The sequence below is a fragment of the Cydia strobilella genome, chromosome 9, assembly GCF_947568885.1.
Source record: "Cydia strobilella chromosome 9, ilCydStro3.1, whole genome shotgun sequence".
Classification (NCBI taxonomy): Eukaryota; Metazoa; Arthropoda; class Insecta; order Lepidoptera; family Tortricidae; genus Cydia; species Cydia strobilella.
The window spans coordinates 3,826,873-3,846,066 of record NC_086049.1 but is presented as its reverse complement, the minus strand read 5'-3'; the positions used below and the strand labels follow the sequence as shown (position 1 = coordinate 3,846,066).

The window sequence follows — 19,194 nt, the reverse complement described above, 5'->3', positions numbered from 1 at the left end:
ACGTTACCCTCTATTTATATTCTGGAAGCAGCTCTATTTGTTAGGAAGAACATGAAATAAAAAAACCAGCTAGAATTACCAACTTCAACGTTAGCAATGTTCAGAAATGGTCCGTATTACCGATGTATACTATTAGCAAATAAAATACCCGAAGAAATAAAAAACGAAACCAAAGATGAATTGTTCAAACGAAAACTTAAAGATCTGCTAATTAAAAGGTGCTATTACTCTATTGATGAAATTTTTAATGATACAACCTTATCGAATTAAAATATATATAAATGTAAATGTTAATAAAATGTAAATCATATTTTCTTGTACATTGAATCAATTTAGATTTTAAGCAATTATGTAAAATATTAAAAATGAAATTTTATTATTATAAAATTTAATCATTTTATTGTCGACGTTAAATGGTTCCTAATCTAGTTAAAATTAAAAATATGTATTATGACGTGTCATGTTGCATGCAATATATATAAAAATAATAGTTGAAATATTATTGCTTTAGTATTTAGTATTAAGTTTTAGTTAATAAGTACATTGCTATATACCCTAACAGGGTTCATGTGAACACTTTAGCTGTAAAATGCTCTTTGTAATACCTTATTTATGTACCCACATGATTATAAATGCAATAAATGAATTATGAATAATAGATCCAACACGTAGAGGCCGTTTGGAGAGATTTGATGTCATGTAGAACGCCTGCTGGAACCCATTCACGGGTACATCAATAGATACCCGTGAACCGGTTTCAGCAGGCATTGGAAGCTATTGTAGAGAATATGGACAGAGTACTGGTCTATGGTTTAAGTTTGGGTGGAAAAATGTGTCTTATTCCTGTAAATTTCCCTCCACACTCGTACGCGAATCGCGAACGCGAGTGTGGAGTCTAGTTCGCTAATCAGCAAAATCAAATTCACACTCGCGTTCGCGGCTTCGCGCCGCGTAGTCTGGAGCGAGCTTAATATGATCTATTTTTTATTTGTAAATCGATAGTAGGTATCGATTATTATAGAAATTGCGTTTTACATAGAAAAATACATTTCACTTATCTGTATTTAGTATGGCAACACTGCAAATGCCAACATTAGAAGAAAAAAAAATTGACAAAAGTGTGCTGTCATTTTTCTGTCCCAAATTAATCACTGTTGATTTTCTAAAACAAAAGCTATTTAACAATATTAGTAATTATGTTTCGAGCAAATAATTTTGATAAGTTGCTCGGTAAGTATCTAAGAGTTACTTTATACATAGTATACAATACAGTAAGTATTATTAAGTCTAGTATTTAAGTTGACAATTGCAATATCTCCCGATATCTCTACCTAGTAGAATTTTCTCTGATTCACTTTCTTTAGCTACGTATAAAAAGTTTCTAACACGAATCACTTATCTCGGCCAACGTAACGGCAGCAAAGCAGCAGAATTAGTTTTTGTAAAATTCCTGCAAACATAATCGAAATGTTATGAAAATTTTAATTTCAGACAAAGCCACAAGTAATCTACGTTTGGATCCAGACTGGCCAACTATCCTACAAATATGTGATTTGATTCGGCAAAATGATTGCACGTATGTATTATTTACTACGAAACTTGAAGTTTACATGATGAATACTGATGGTGATTTGGTGATGACTTATGTTGATAATATTTGTAGGCCAAAATACGCAGTTGCCGCCATCAAGAAGAAGTTGTACTCTCAGAACCCGCATCAGGCCATGTTTGCACTGCTCACCCTTGAGAGTGTTGTAAAAAACTGTGGTAAGGGTAAACTCATTAACTTCATAATGCAATGACTCTGAGACCAATTAATATGACTGCTTAGGGCCAGTTACACCAACTGTAACTGATGCACCAATCAGCAGTGAACTATGTAATCATGTAATCAAATTTATCAATTATTTTAACATGGTACAACCAACTAATTCCCGGTTCTCGCCATACAATCTCAGTACCGGGAGCAAGCCCTACAACCAACCCTTACTGTCCAATAATAATAAATCAACATTCCAGCCCATTTGTGTGTGTATAACATACATACACACACAAATGTTTGACGATCGGTCTGGCCTAGTGTTCAAATCCCTGTAAGGGCATTTATTTGTGTGATGAGCACAGATATTTGTTCCTGAGTCATGGATGTTTTCTATGTATTAAAGTATTTGTATATTACTTATGTACTTACTGTGGAACTTAGTCAGTTTGTGTAAGAATGTCCCTATAATATTCATTTATTATCTTTTCTTCTCATATTACCTTAGATTCTCTGTTACAATAGTTAACATCATGTATCAAACATGTTTCATGCAATGCTTTAAGTATATTTTTTTTGTTTTAAGATATTTTTAATACAAAATATATGTGTGTTTCACAAGCATTGTTGTCAATACTTAACCTTTTGGACGCCAATGACTGATATATATATGCACCGTAGGTTCAGCATCAAAGACCGATTAATCGGTCATAGACCACATATTAACTTGTCATCTAATGTCTTGTTTACAAGTTTATTTACTTTAAATGACCCTGCACCTACTTATTATTTCTGGTTTAGCCTATGAGCCAACTGGTAAAGAATTCCGCCGTTTGTACTTTCATGTATTGTGCAATAAAGATTAAATGAATAACTACTATACTTTTGTTAACATTCTTACCATTACCACAGGCTCCGGCATGCATGATGAGGTGGCTTCAAAGGCGTTCTGTGAAATGCTGAGGGACCTGGTAAAGACCACCCAACATGAGAACCTTCGTACCAAGATCCTGGAACTGATACAGGCATGGGGATTCGCTTTCCGGAACAATCCAAAATATAGAGCAGTACAGGTATGCTTTGAACGCTATTCGACAACAGTGTTTTTCACAAACAGTACTCTTTTAATACTTTCAAAAATGCCTTGAAGCCATTATTTCGCTCTGACAATAATCAATATTACATGGCTTGACAAAAAAAACCGGCCAAGTGTGAGTCGAACTTGCGCATGAAGGATTCAAAAAACAGCAAAAAAATCACGAGCCCCACTTAAATATTTATATTATTCTGTTTTTAGTATTTGTTGTTATAGCGGCAACAGAAAAACATCATCGGTGAAAATTTCAACTTTCTAGCTATCACGGTTCATGAGATACAGCCTGGTGACAGACGGACAGACAGACAGACAGCAGAGTCTTAGTAATAGGGTCCCGTTTTCACCCTTTGGGTACGGAACCCTAAAAATGACCAAAGTTAGGCTTATTATATGGGCTTTATATTTATTTTGCCAGCGAGTTACATGAGGTGTTAATTCATAAGAATTATCCTCAAACACTTTATAATCTAAAATAATTATCCTCAAAATTGGAAAGGTAAACCAGGAAAAAAAATCAGTCGGAAATAAAGTTATTTTTGTAGTAATGTGATATGAATGCTCAATCAATTATACTTGTGAAAACTCTCTGCTGGTATAACCTTTATATGGGTAAACTACTGATCCTGATTTAATAGAATTTGGCCCTTTAGATGGACATGTGACACTTTTTTGTGAATCAAGAGAGGTAACGCAGGCTAAATCCTTAACGGGTGGAGTCATAAGGTAGGGCAAATTATAATTATAATCTGTGTATGTATCAATGGTGCTTGGGTAAATACTTCAAATACAAATACCTACAAATCTTTATTTATAACGTCAGTTACAAGTCACAATATTCACAATAGGTACATTAGTAAACCTTCACATTAGTCACTGTCGTTTTCCTATAGCAACGCCCTAATCGTAATTGGCTATCATTATTTACATATTTTCATTTTTATCTTCTTATTTATCTTAATTAGAAACACTTAAATATACGAGTATTCTTATCATAAGCAATACCTACTTGCAAATATGAATTTTGTTTAGTTTTAAAATATTATTAGAGACCACTGATGTATGACCTTTAACAACCCGCGTTGTGCTTATGCTGTCAAAGGTAGGTTCATCTTGGCATTGTCATTTTGACTAGGCCCCTAGAAGATCTTGCTCATCTAACTCCAACAGTTTGTAATGTATCAGGACACTTACTTATTTCTGTAGTAACAAAGGTGTGTTATGATATATTTGGCCACTTTAGCCCTCATTAGGTATTTTGATGCGGCCACTTTAGCCCTCACTAGGTGTTTGATGCTGACTGTACATTATCGTATGAAAAGGGTCAACTAACATTAGGGATAGGTACTATGTTTATAGGTATGTAAGTGTAGTGAGTCATCCTTTATTATTTTCTCTAAAAATCCATTTTTATAGTGCTACATAAAATTTTAGTTTCTTGGCAAGGCTTGCGTCTATCTATCTAGCATAGAATATTGACTGACAAATTCCAGCTAGACGAGGTCATGCTTAAACATAGACAATGATAACAGAGTACAGTCGGCTACAAAAATATACTTATACTTACTGCTGTGGCGCAACGACCCAAAGTGGATCTTGGCCTCCGACACCAAAGACTGCCATGCTACTCTGTCCAAAGCCGTTTCTGTCCAGTCGACGGCGCCGAGTTCGCTGAGGCCTTTCTGCACTTCGTCTCTCCAGCGGTACCTAGGGCGCGTCCAGACGGTCTTCGTCTTCGGCCACTTGGTACTCCAGAGTACGCCCTCCAGACAACTACAAAAATATGATACACTAAAAATAATGTGTAGACAATTTTAAGCGTCTTTACAGCCCATATATGTTTTTAATTAACTCTTTAGCTGATGGCGGTGAGATTTTTTTAGGATCCAGAGGATCAAAATGTTTATGCTACCTATTTGGCGGGTGTCAACTGTCAAATAGCTAATATCTTATACCTGCCCGAACAGCTCGACATTCATGCACACAGCGAAAATAATGCTTTAATACTTCCATTCCACATAAACATGTTTTCTGAACAAACTTGCGAATCTTGCGATATCAAAGTGTTTTCACCGTAGAACTTGTTAAAATTAGGTAAGGTTAATACAGATAAGTGTGGCTGGCCTTCACATTGGGGTCTGTTTACACATTGACACAGAATAAGTAATATTACTACCGTACAGAAAGGACACTTCCTACAAACCCGAAGTTTGACAGCGATTCAGGGTCGAATCATGCTGTCCCTTCCCTTTCTAATGTATGGCACTATCCGTTTCGGCTATTTAGGGTTGTCAAAATTCAAGTCATTATCTTATCTGTGGTCGTGCACGCAAAGGGACGTCAAGTTGTGCTAACCCTAATTATTGCTCGGAGCAATGCTGAGCCGAGCGGAGCCGAGTTTGCCCGAAACGAGAAGTGTCCCCCCACTGACATTGATTAGTGTTTATTTCGAGTTCATACGTTTACCACTAAACTCAAGTATCAAATACGACACATAAATATAAATAAATATTATTATAGGACATTCTTACACAGATTGACTAAGTCCCAGTCCCACGATAAGCCCAAGGAGGCTTGTGTTATGGCTATGGGTACTCAGACAACGATATATATATAATATATAAATACATAGAAAACACCCATGACTCAGGAACAAATATCTGTGCTCCTCACACAAATAAATGCCCTTACCGGGATTCGAACCCAGGACCATGGCTTCGCAGGCAGGGTCACTACCCACTAGGCCAGACCGGTCGTCAAAACACATAGCCACATAATATAGAAAATACAATTTGCCATAGTGATTCTTGACACTACTGTTATTTTATTGATTTCTAACCCAGCTAATCTAATTAGGTCTCATTATCACTTGACACTGCTCAAAGCCCAGTGACACTGTACGTTTCCTAGTGATAAAATGACAGCACCATTTATAAGAGTAAGTTGAAGATTGAATGTAAGTAATTACAGTAATAGTTGTTAAACATTATTCATTATTAATGTGTTTATTTGTATCGAGAGTTCTCTGGAAAACAACTGTCATTGTCATTAATATTATTTAGGTATTTGTTGATTTTATAAGAAATCATGTATCAACCGACTTCAAAATTTCGAAAGAGGTTCTCAATTCGCCAAATTGTGTTTTAACCAAGTTAGGTCACCCCCCCAGGCCTTGGAAACCCCCCAAAGAGTTGCTTTATGATAGTTAGGTATACTATAAATAAAAAAATGCCGCCCAGATCTATATACCGTGTTTTTATTGAATTCCGTTAACTTCGTGGTATGGTAACTTAACCACTTGCTTACGTTTAAAAAACACGTACTTACGTACGTACACGTACTTACGTTTAAAAAAAAAATGGTATAGTTAATTTACAAAAAAAAATATATACCTATATTTTATAAATAGTATTTAAATTAATTTTTAACAAGCAGAAACGTCTGCGATCGATGCTATTAATTTATATATATAATAAGTAATTTTTCCACTTTTAAATTTATTCTAAGCTTAATAGCATCGATCGCAGACGTTTCTGCTTGTTAAAAATTAATTTAGAATGGGTAGCACATCGTAACTGGTGAATTTCCAATATGACTTGGAACTCCGGTGGCCGTTTAAGAAGTGTAACACTCTTACGGTAGATGTCGCTAGGGTCCCCTAGACCCACATAGTGGAAAGATTTGCTGACTATGGATGAGGTCTTGGTGGCTCAGTTGGCAGAGCGCTGGAGTATCGATCCAGAGGCCGTGAGTTCAAGTCTCACCCAAGGCAGTAATTTTTCCACTTTTAAATTTATTCTAAGCTTAATAGTAATTAAATGTTGCATATAGCGTTGTTGTAACACGGGCATTACATTTAACTCTACCAAACAATTGAATGTCATTTTGAACATCGATCATCTGAGATAGTACTTAAGTTTAGTAGAAAACTAGCGACCTGCCCCGGCTTCGCACGGGTGCAATGCTGATGTATTATACATATAAACCTTCCTCTTGAATCACTATCTATCTAAAAAAAAACGCATCAAAATCCGTTGCGTTGTTTTAAAGATCTAAGCATACATAGGGCAGACAGATGAGACAGATAGCAGGAAGCGACTTTGTTTTATACTATGTAGTGATGTATGAACTATTACTAAACACTAATCAATATGTAAACAGGCCCTAAGGCAAGTGTACACGCTCGTTTCATTATCACAAAAAAAATTGATATACCAGTGTCTTTAAGAAAGTTATTTGATCTAAGCTCAGGAATGCACCCTTGAAATTAACGAAAAAAAACACGGTGTATAATATTGTATCGATTTATTAGCCGAACTATAAGCTCGGGTGTTTTCATTTCTAACGAGATACCAGTAACAGCAACACGCAAATGAGGTCATTGACCTGATCACCTCACAATTACTTAGATAAGTAGTAGTAAGTAGCAGATAGATTTGCGCAGGGGCTCATTTCTCGAACAGTATCTAATACCTGTTACTTTCTTATTTACTTACTACAGTATATAGTTAGCCCATATAGTTTCTGCCCGCGACTTCGTCTGGAATGATTAAGTTTCCCCGGGAATCAAACTATATCTCCATTTCAAATTTCATCTAAATTGATCGTATACAGATTAAGGGCCAGTTGCACCAACCCAACCGACTTAACCAGCAGATTGACCAATGTTAACCAGCTGTGGACTTTGAAACTTCCCATAGAATACAATTTGACGACAATTTTAATGGCGACAGACGGTTTGGTGCAGTCAACCCTTACTTTCGCATTTATTATTAGTAAGGCATGAAAACAATATCTGCACCATCTTATTTAGTAGGTACCTAAGCGAAAGCATTATTGTGTTTATCTTCATAGCCTGTGGTTAAAAGTGTTACAACTTTAAGACGCGAGTTGCGTTATCGCCTACCTGTCAATGATAGTGACTCATACCTAAACAGAGCAAAACGTCATACTGAAACTCGCATTCACTCAATACAATGTCCTTTAACAGTTCAGTGACTCGTTAAAAATAATATTTTTTCACTGTGTGTGTTGGCGCTGTACGTTTAGTTTAGTCAGATCATTTTTAATCAGTGTAAAGGAAATAATATCTTTCAAATGGTATGATATTCTTCATAATCATCATTTTCTATTAATGACAGTTTTTACATTGCGTTTTTTTCTTCCCAGTTCCTACTCGTGGTTATGTACAGTCAAGGCCATAAGTATATATTTACAGTACATATGGTGCTACTTTTTCGCACTAGTGCGGGAATGAGCACTTTGTGCATATGTCGAAAGTTTAAAGGGCCATATGTACTGTAAAAGGTAATTCGCAACTCGTGTCGATTTAAAACACTCCCTGCGGTCGTGTTTTAATTTATCGCCACTCGGTTCGAATTTCCTCTTTTCCGCACTTGTATTGTAAATAACTATTACATTCCCGGTTTCAAAAATATGGTTACCTACGCTCTTACACCTTAGACAATAAAGTCGTGTTCACACATTTTTGAGCCATTAGTGTGGATCGATATTTTTGCCTTCGACTGTAGCTGTAATAAGTAGTTAGAAACTGTTTTCCCTGCATGGAATCCGGTTAGTTTTGTTTCCCCTACCAACTCAACGGGTGTGAATTTCAAAAAAATTATGTAGCTTATTTCCGCCCTAGAGCTTATACTTTCTGTATGACAAATTTTAGTTATTTTGAAAAGGTAACCGAGAGGTAGTATTAGGGGGGGGGGGGGGTGATTCGTGGGGCTACAATGTCATTGTTTGACAGATGTCAGGGCAGGGCGGCGCCACTGCCACTTAGGGTCTCCCCAGATATATCGACGCGGAATCGGCAAAACCCGATAGGAAAAACCTTTATGTCTGCGCAATAAGAGCTAAAAAGTCGTAGGCGCCGGCCGATGCGAGCAGAGCCGAACGACGACCCTATCTGCTTTTGCCGATTCCTCCTCGATATATCTGATCCTTAGAGGCCCATATTATTAGTGATTTTAGGAGTGGTTAAAAGTGTTAGAACTAAAATAGAATGGTTGTCAACAGGACACGGTGAATATTCTCAAAGCCGAAGGATACAAGTTTCCACCGCTAAAGGAGTCAGACGCCATGTTCTCTGCTGACACTGCCCCGGAGTGGGCTGACGGTGAAGTGTGCCATAGGTTTGTATATGGAACGAATTTTTACTCTAATGAAAAGGCTTTTCTTGCTGTATCTGCAAATGTGCGTTTCCAATTTAATTTGCTAATTTTATGGACAGCAAAAGTACTAAAAATCAGACAAAACAAGGATGGAATAGATTTTTTTTTTACAATAAGGATTTCCTCTATCACAGCAATATCCATGTTCGTTTGACAGATTTCCCATTGAGCTTTTAACTAGAAAACCAATAAAGTATGTGCCTGAAGAACTTCTATAACTGGGGTTAGATCTTGCTAGCTTCAGATTTGAAGCCACCTCCCTCCCACTCGGCTATAAGTGCTTGACATAATTATTATACCATACTTACCAAATGTGCCATTTTCAACCAAAAGGGTACTTATTGTCAGTTGTCAATAAGGCGCTATTTCCATATAGCTTCAATTCGAAATCAACCTTATCGACAAGCGACAATGTGGTACCTTTTGGTTGAAAACGTCACAAATGTTGTACACAGATGCCGAGTTGCCTTCTCTCTGATGGTCCGTCGGCACCACTGCAGAGCCTGCGGCCAGGTGTTCTGTCAGCAGTGCAGTTCAAAGAGTTCCACCTTGCCCAAGTTCGGCATTGAGAAAGAGGTGGGTTTAATGTGCAGATTATAGTCTGGTCATTATTCATTTCAATAATGCAATGACGATTTCAAATGATGGGTGGTCAACCTACATTATTTTTAATTAAGCGGGTTCTGCTAGTTACAAAAAATGAGGCCAGACTATGTGATAATAGTGCAATCATCATCTTCCTCGCGTTGTCCCGGCATTTTGCCACGGCTCCATGGGAGCCTGGGGTCCGCTTGGCAACTAATCCCAAGAATTGGCGTAGGCACTAGTTTTTACGAAAGCGACTGCCATCTGACCGTCCAACCCAGAGGGGAAACTAGGCCTTGTCGGAATTAGTCCGGTTTCCTCACGATGTTTTCCTTCACCGTAAAGCGACTGGTAAATATCAAATGATATTTCGTACATAAGTTCCGAAAAACTCATCGGTACGAGCCGGGGTTTGAACCCGCGACCTCCGGATTGCAAGTCGCACGCTCTTACCGCTAGGCCACCAGCGCTCTATGTGATAATAGTGCAATAAAGTACCAATTTTTTTTGTCAATAAAAATGATTTCAAACTGCAGCTTTATGGTTGTTGCACCTTATTGAAACCACCAAAACCAAACCTACAACTAATTATCTTTTGGTTGAAAAACATGCATGTTTGAATGTTTAATGATAATGTAGTCTTCTGTTTATGTACAGTACCGGTCAAAAGTTTAAGTTCACCCTTTGCTTTCGGTCCAAATGAGTTACTTTTGTGCGATATTTTTGCAGTTCGGATGTGGAAAATTGTTTCCAACTGATCCGTTATTGTTTCCAGACATGTGTTTGACTAGTCAGACACAATTTATGTACATTTCTAAACAACTCATTCCCTATAATCTTATAGGAATGACGGCAAATGCTGGGCCAAGTGGGCCATACGGCCTTGCCACTTTAAACGTACAATGCTCAGAGCTTGGTTTTCGGGTCTGAAAGCTATTATAGCTTTTATTTTACTCAGGTTCGGGTTTGTGACGCTTGCTATGACAAGGTGAGCCGCCCACCGACCTCAACAGCGAAGCTGGAGATAGTCGACACCTCCAGTGACTACGGCCCTGCTGCAGCACAGCCACAGGTATGCACGCTTATAATTACTGATTTTTAGTGTTGTTTCAATAAAATTATTAAATTTACAGCAGCATGTGAATGTACAGTGAGCTGCAAGTGCATACCCACTATGAAAGATTTCCAAATTTCCATTTATTAAGTGGGTATGCATTTTAGCAGCTGTGTACATGTAGTCAGCGTCAAAAATAGCCGATCAGACTATGTGGCAAAAGTATCTACTACTACAGTAGAATCCGCATATAATGACATCAAAGGGAAGTGACAAACACGTCATACTAAACGGATGTCATATAAAACATAGTTCTTCTTCTTCTTCTTGTGTTAGGGGCATTATTAAGGCTCCAAAGCCAAACATGAAATGAATACATAGTTGATTAACTTCTTATGTTTGGTAATTTTTCCAAATTAGTCACAAATTCCTTTGTGAGAGATGAGCTTTATTAACCTTGTACCAATTATCAACTTGTCACTGACAAAAACTAAAGCAACACATGCCACGCACGCACCAAACGTCCTTGCAGGAAAAGACGTGGGGACGGCCACAAAAACCATAGAATTCATAGGTGATAGTAAGCGATTAGTCATTATAAGCGAAGTCATCTTATCCGACTTTGTCACAAAGGATTTTATATGGAACCCAAACTTCGCACAGTAATTACGTCATAGTAAGCGCTTGGTCAGTATAAGCGGAGTTGCCGCTATAACAACAAATACTAAAAACAGAATAAAATTTATATTTAAGTGGGGCTTCCATAAAACAAACGTGATTCTTTTGCCGTTTTTGCGTAATGGTATGGAACCCGTCGTGCGCGAGTCTGACTCGCACTTGGCTGGTTTTTGGAAGTTAAGCACATTAATTTTTTTAGAAATGTAACAGCGCCACATGCACTATCCCACTAACACGGGGTTGACCGGTTAAACCTGGAGTTACCATGGTTACCAGTACAATTTGACACTGGCTTAACAGCTTAACCCCGGGAATTGTGGGATGGTGCAATTTTTTTTTTTAATTTAAGTCCAACCAAAACAAATAAACAACTGTCATATGGATTATCATTTGATAGAGGTATATGAAATTTACAATAGAGTTAAGCTTGGTTTACTAATGTATTTAATATTGTCTTCGGTTACCGCGATAGTTACTCATGAAATAAAACTATGAAAACGGATTATATCGCGTATATTGAATTTATAATACATCCCGACGTTTCGAACCCTTTACAGCGTTCTTGGTCAACGGGTGACTGAGGAAAAATTACAAAGTGCAAAAATACCCACATACTAAAATAATGAACAATCATAGACTATAAACTTTAAGGCTGTTTTTTCAAGTAAAGATATATATATATGTTTTGAAAAGATGTGTCCTGCCGAGTTTGTTGCCGGTCCCATATTAGGATACCCTCCTACAATTTAGGAGGGAATTAAATCTTCTCGGGTCCGTGGTGTATGGTTGGAGCCGGCGTAGTTTTTTTTTATTTTTTTTATCGCGTGTATATATATATATATCTTTACTTGAAGCCTTATGAACCGATTTTGCATGTACAACCAGCCTTAAAGTTTATAGTCTATGATTGTTCATTATTTTAGTATGTGGGTATTTTTGCACTTTGTAATTTTTCCTCAGTCACCCGTTGACCACGAACGCTGTAAAGGGTTCGAAACGTCGGGATGTATTATAAATTCAATATACGCGATATAATCCGTTTTCATAGTTTTATTTCATTACTAATGTATTGCCAAAAATCGTTTCCCAAAGTATTACTTCCCAAACTATTTTACGCAAATTATCATTTGGCAAAATTTCATTTCGCAAATTTTCATAATCCAACCTAACCTAACCTTGTACGTGATTTTCATTTCCCAACTATGGGGTTGCGAAATGAAATGGTTGCGAAATAAAAACTTGCTAAAATTTCATTTGGGAAATGAAACTGATGCCATAAGTTTGTTGGGAAGTGAAATTTGGCGAAAAATATTTTGGCGAAACGGCGGTATCCCGTTAAGCTTACATATATTATTATGTTGTCATGAAATCAACATGCAAATTTATATATCTTGACTGCATTAAAAACAAGGAACTTATGAAGTGAAGCTAAATAACTCCTAATTAAATTATGGGGTTATAATGGTTATATATACAACTGCTGAATTATTACAAATATTAGGTTAGAAAACTTATTTTATTTATTATCTTATGCTATAAATATCACTGGGCTTCGTAATTTTCTCCTGGCATTTCACCACCCGGCACCAACATTGCAATGTTATTTCCATTTAGTAGAATTTGATCCAATTTGGTTATTTTCCTTCCTTCCGGCGTTGATTCGTATTCTGTTACATCATCAAGTAACATGTTCACAAAATCGTCGAATCCTTGTAGTGTTCCCACCATTTCTTTGTCGTTTTTCATAATAATGTGAATTCGGGAACCTATGCACTTGTCCACTAATTCTAGCGGCAACAGCGTGTTTGGATTTGGTAATGACGATTGAGCCATTTTTTTCAATAGATAGATTTCCTTCTACGTTGCCGAGTATATTATAGTAAGTTTACACACAATTTAGACGTAATTATTAGTGAAATATTAAGAATCATACATAAATTTCTCACAACAAACGCTTCGAACGCAAATTGTGATCAAGATTCAAGGTTATCAAATCAAATCTGACAGTTGCGTTTGACGTTTGAGACAATCTTTTTTTTTCGTCCATGTGGACAGGCTAAAGCTCTAAGCTGTACTGCCTTGTACAGATAAGCCGTTTCCACACAATAACAAACGATATGAATAACCACTACGTTTTAAGAGACGGGACTTCCTTACTGGCCAATGGAATCTTGGAATCAATTATGCACATGTCTAGACATAGACACACACACAATAGGACACACGTCAAACGTCAAAATTGAGTCAAGCAACGTGGGTGCCAACACAGCGAAACGAATAGTGCTGTACGCACGCATTCCCAGCATTTATCGATAAATTATCTGTGTTACCTCTCGGATAGTCTGGCTAATGAAAGTTGAACCTGAAAAAGCGCGGCAATTTTAAAAACTGTATTAGGCGGCTCTTTGATTACAAGGATTGCATAACTTTTATACTTTTTATAATTCACATATACTAGAAATCATAATAAGTATAAAAATTATGCAATCCTTGTAATTTGAGAGCCGCCTGCTACAGATTTTTTGAAATTGCCGCGTTTTTTCAGGTTCAACTTTCATTAGCCAGACTCTAAAGGGCCCTCCACACTAATGCGCGAATCGCGGTGCGAAGCCGCGAACGCGAGTATGGGAGTCTAGTTCGATAATTAGCGAAATCGACTCCACACTAGCGTTCGCGGCTCTGCGCCGCGTAGTACGGAGCGGGCTTAATACATAATAAGATCATATTTATCGATAAAAATAAAACATAATCTTGCAGTCGTATTTTATTTAGAAAAATTACAGTTTGTAATTCTTCTGTAATACAAACATTACAAAGCTTATTTTGCTTGCCCACCTTGCTCAGACGTTTTTAGGGTTCCGTACCTAAGGGTAAAAACGGGACCCTATTACTAAGACTCCGCTGTCTGTCTGTCTGTCACAGTCCGTATCTCATGAACCGTGATAGCTAGACAGTTGAAATTTTCACAGATGATGTATTTCTGTTGCCGCTATATCAACAAATACTAAAAAGTACGGAACCCTCGGTGGGCGAGTCCGACTCGCACTTGGCCGGTTTTTTAATAAATTTTAATTTTTTTTAAGGAATAAAGCATATAATCGTGCTTTCACGTTGCACGGGACTAAATATTATCCGATTTCTTGCTTACACTCAGGATCCAAAGGAAATCTCGCCATAAATTTCCTTTCTTTATTTTCACATCGGTCGGCAAGAATTCCACAAATAGCACAAGTTCTATATTGTTTCCTTGGTCTTATTTTTGTAAATATGCACAATCCGTTTTAGTAAATGATTTTTATATAATGATAACACGAATTAAAACCAAAAATACGACGAAAAGCTAGAAAACTAACAGAAGTTGTTGAAGCTCCCTCAAACACAATATGGCGACAGGAGCAGATAAAAATGGCGACTATCAGATGAAGTAGATGGATAAACAGAGAGAATGAGAGGGCAATATCCGCCGTTAGTATTGTGCACATTTCCATACATATTCTATTTTTCTTCCTACTTGCGCCAGGTTGGATATGATATGCAAAAACGGTTAGTTCGCTATCAGCGAAATCGACTCCACACTCGCGTTCGCGCCTTCGCGCCGCGTAGTCTGGAGCGAGCTTAAAGGGACCTCCACACTCATGCGCGAATCACGGCGCGAAGCCGCGAACGCGAGTGTGGTGTCTACTTCGCTATTCAGCGAAATCGACTCCACATTCGCGTTTGCGGCTTCGCGTCGTGATTCGCGCATGAGTGAGAAGGATCCTTAACGACTAAAACTGCGTTGGCACATCACTACGGATTTACCGGTTTTTACTTTGGTATGGCAACACTGTGTTGGCCAATTGATTCGAATCCAAGGTACTTTTTGTACAAAAAAGAAAATTAGCTTCATGTTCTTTCAACAAATCTTTTGAATTTTAACGACGCGACGTGCGGATGATATTTTGAATTATTTTGTTAAGCGTCGAATAACTGTTTATTTGGAGTGTAGTTTATTAAAAATGTCTAAAAAATACGTGACAAGTTATCGTGGTGATACATACTTTACGCCAACCGCCAAATTTTGCATAAAGGACGAGCCAGTTACTCCAATAGAGGAAGACTTCGGCGAACACAACACATTAGATGATTCAATTAAACTCGACCATGGGGCAATGAGAAAATCTATGTCTATGAACGACATCGACATAGCTTCGCTTGCTTCGGAACTAGAATATCATGAAGATGCAGACCACAGGCACCGTAGAGTGACAGGAACGGGCGAGCTGTCAAAAACGAAATTTGTATCAATGGCTGAAGCAGTTTATCATTATCAGAGAGATACGCCAAATCGCTTCCATTCAAGTCGACCTCAAGCATTCCGTTCTAGTGCAGCTCCAGGGCCGTCAGGGCTCACTATTCCTCAGTCACCCATGTTAAGATGTAAGGCACGCTCCCGACCTCTTCACGTTATGTCTCAAAGAGAAAAAGAAGAGATGGAAGCAGAAGAAATCAAAAAATTCAAGATTAAAGCTAATCCAATTCCGAAATCAGTGATTGAAGGGTGTAGAACCCTTCCTGAGGTGCCAAAGAAATTGCTAACGGTTCCTGAACCATTCCACTTGACCGAAGTGAATAAAAAAATAGCTCAATCACCCGCACATGTCCCTGTATTTAAAGCGCGTCCTGCACCCAAACACATACTTGAGAAACCACAGGTGTGTCCGAAACAGGCTATTCCAGTCACCATACCTTGCACTCCGAAGTTCCACTACAAACCACCCCCTCAGACACACAACTCTGCACCTAAACCATCCAAGCCAGTTGATAAGCCAGTCCGTCTTGGACCCATATTGGTAGAGCCATTTTCATTTGAGAAGAGAGATCAAGAAATCAAACGCCGTCGTGAAGAGAGAATTAAAAAACAACTTGAAGAGGAACGCAAACAAGCATGTCAATTTAAAGCTCAGCCACTGCGAGGAGCTGTAAAGAAGCGAATGCAAGTCGCTGCAGTCAAATGCGGTTCATCTTCAGCATCCTCGGAAAATAAAGAGAACCGCATCAAATTTGAAGCCAAACCTCCTGTAGTATTGTACAAAGAACCTTTCAAACCCGTACTAAAGGCAGTGCAAATTGCAAAATTTTCTCCATTCCAGCTAAACACAGAAAAGAGAGCAGTGGATAGAGAGAGATTTGATAAGGTTTTGAAAGAGAAGGAGGAGGAACAAGAGAGGCTTAGACAACAAAGAGAGAAGGAGATACGAGAGGAAGAGGAGCGAGCTAATGCCAAACTGAGGGCTAAACTGGTGCACCATCCAAAACCAGTTCCTGTTGTTCACCCCCCATTTGTTCCGGAAAGATCTGTGGCTCCACTCACTGTGCCAGAAACCCCTAAATTTGTTAGGAGATTGAAGCAACATTTATAGGCCAGCATACTACAATGATCACAAGATGGGAAAGATGGTAAAATAAATGACAGTGAGGAAAGCGGTGATGATACTATGGAAGATGGTGAAACTTTTTTTTAAGAAACTTCAAAATCCTTTGACTGATAAGATATAAAGTATGGTACCATTAAATCCCAAGTACAACATTTAATTAAGTACCAATATCAATGTTATTTTTAGTATTTTCTAAACGCTTTCTGCCATTCATGAAACTGTTGCCTCCGAACTTAAGTATTTCAAATAATAGACATAAATAAATCAACATTCCAAGTTAGGAGATTTTGGACCGTTACGTGGTTTTGCCAATGGTAAGGTGGATGCACTCTGCCTAGAGGAAGGAATGCTTAGAAATTGAACATATTCTAGTTTTTTTTTTTTTAAAGCTTTATCCCACATTAGTGGTCTCCAAGGGTATAAGCCATCTGTCTCCACCTCTCTTTGTCGGTGGCAACATCCATCCATTTTTTCCCCGCAGCCTGTACAATGTCATCTGCCTATCGTTTTCTTTGCCTTCCTGCTCTTCTCTTTCCAGCTGGGCCTGGCCATTTTGTTAACATATTCTAGTTAATTACGTTTAAACATTTTTTTGTTACTGTAGGCCGAGCACATGATTGACGCGACAGTATCTCGCCGCGAGATAGACTACCCGTCTTTTACTTACTGTATGAATTAAAGGGGGACGGGTAGTCTACGTCGCGGCGAGATACTCTCGCGCCAATCATGTGCTAGCCCGGCTGATTTTAGATTATGGACTGATTGACAATAATGTTAATGTTTGTCAAGTCATTAGCAATTTCTATATAAATTTTATTACATGACATTTTCATTGATTTTGAGTAGTTTAGTTTAGAGATAGTTTGTATTGTGTAGTTTAAAATATTGTAATAATGTTTTCCGTTTATATGTCATTATATACGTAATATTAATAATGATTATTGGTTTAGTAATTGTGTAAGTTAACTTTAACTCTCTATTAAAAATTGTATAACTTGCTATTTTTGTTTTCTTTAGCCATGTAAGTTAACTTTAACTCGCTTATTAAAAATTGTATAATTTGCTATTTTTGTTTTCTTTAACCATTAATGAATTAATCAACTGTTCTTGAAATTTTTGCACTGTCCAATTGCTAAATTTAAAACGAGGTTTAGAGTTTAGACTAGCAAGAACATGCATGCAGTTTTCGTTGCATTGCGGTATCTGATCAACTGATAGATAGAAGGAAGAATATTACATGGCGAAAGTTCTGGTCATTCAAAGAAATTCTGAAAGGAAAATATAGTATGAAGATAAAAAGGATAGTAATGGACACATGCCTTTTGCCCAGTTTACTATATGGATGCCAAACGTGGACTTATACTAACAAAATCAAACAAAAAATAAATACTACACAACGAGCTATGGAAAGAAGCATACTGAGAATTAACAAAATGCATAAAATTAGAAACGAAACTATAAGAAGCAAAACAAACGTAAAGGATGCGCTCACACAAGCTCTAAAGCTCAAGTGGCAATGGGCAGGACACATCTCAAGGTGTACAGATAACAGATGGACAACATTAACAACAAAATGGAAAGGACCATTACCAGCGAAGAGGAAAACTGGAAGACCTGTCAAACGGTGGACCGATGACATAGTAGAGGTTGCCGGGAAAGACTGGATGTACAATGCCAAACATAGATATTTATGGAAGAAATGGGAGGAGGCCTTTACCCAAACGGGATCCATACCCCAAGAAAGAAGAAAAAATAACAGAAACAACAACAGCATAAAAACATATTTTAACCAAATTTAAATAAATAAAAAAAAAACTAAATAATGGAAAAGAGTATGGAAACAAAGAGGCTATAATAATAATATCATTTCCGGTTGTTCTCATCTTGCTAACGGCGAGTACTTGCACAGACATAATCTCGTAGCCAGGATTATTCACCAGCAGCTTGCTCTTCTATACGGCCTTGTGGACTGCGAAGTACCGTACTACAAGTATTTACCTGTGCCAGTTCTCGAGAATGGTCGTGCCACGCTCAGGCGCGGATCCAGCCCTCAAAAAAGGTTGTGGTCACAGCCACCCGAAAACCGAAAATCGGCCAAGTGCGACTCTAAGTTCGCTCATAAAGCAATTATGAGTCATGAATGACTTTTGAATTTGATTACCTATTTCCTTTTTCCTGCGCATCAGGACTTTGGCTTTGAATTAATTCTGAGCTGATTTCGTCCAATTAAATAGTCAGTTTTGATTAAATTCCAAATCAATTTCAATCAATCTTTTTTTTTGTTTCCTATACTAGCCACATCTAGTAAGCCAATAGGGACACTAAACTGGGCGGTGTCTTGACGGTGTCTCGGAAATTGTAGTGTGACCAGCAAGTGACATGCACCAGGCGAAACTTAAGGATGACTCACTAGTTATCACTATCAG

At 37.8% G+C, this 19,194-nt stretch overlaps 3 protein-coding genes across 4 annotated transcripts in view; 2 read left to right on the top strand and 1 right to left on the bottom strand.

Moving 5' to 3' along the window:
- The first annotated feature begins 1,084 nt into the window (after nt 1-1,084).
- LOC134744070 (hepatocyte growth factor-regulated tyrosine kinase substrate) overlaps nt 1,085-19,194 on the top strand; it is a 30,849-nt gene continuing 12,739 nt past the window's right edge. The window contains exons 1-7 of one of the 2 annotated variants that reach the window (XM_063677734.1): nt 1,085-1,230; nt 1,492-1,576; nt 1,664-1,767; nt 2,672-2,832; nt 8,880-8,995; nt 9,490-9,610; nt 10,578-10,691. In XM_063677734.1, the coding sequence (XP_063533804.1) occupies nt 1,197-1,230; nt 1,492-1,576; nt 1,664-1,767; nt 2,672-2,832; nt 8,880-8,995; nt 9,490-9,610; nt 10,578-10,691 (735 nt within the window). In that variant the 5' untranslated portion in view covers nt 1,085-1,196. Of the gene's footprint in view, nt 1,231-1,491; nt 1,577-1,663; nt 1,768-2,671; nt 2,833-5,754; nt 5,791-8,879; nt 8,996-9,489; nt 9,611-10,577; nt 10,692-19,194 lie in introns of those variants that run through there. The other variant, XM_063677735.1, reaches the window with a different exon arrangement.
- On the bottom strand, nt 12,849-13,340 carry LOC134744072 (U6 snRNA-associated Sm-like protein LSm5). The gene has a single exon (XM_063677737.1). It carries the CDS (start codon nt 13,182-13,184, stop codon nt 12,894-12,896), a length of 291 nt encoding a protein of 96 aa, XP_063533807.1. The 5' UTR covers nt 13,185-13,340; the 3' UTR covers nt 12,849-12,893.
- Nucleotides 15,283-17,327, top strand: LOC134744071 (targeting protein for Xklp2 homolog). The gene has a single exon (XM_063677736.1). The coding sequence runs from the start codon at nt 15,350-15,352 to the stop codon at nt 16,751-16,753; it is 1,404 nt and encodes a 467-aa protein (XP_063533806.1). The 5' UTR covers nt 15,283-15,349; the 3' UTR covers nt 16,754-17,327.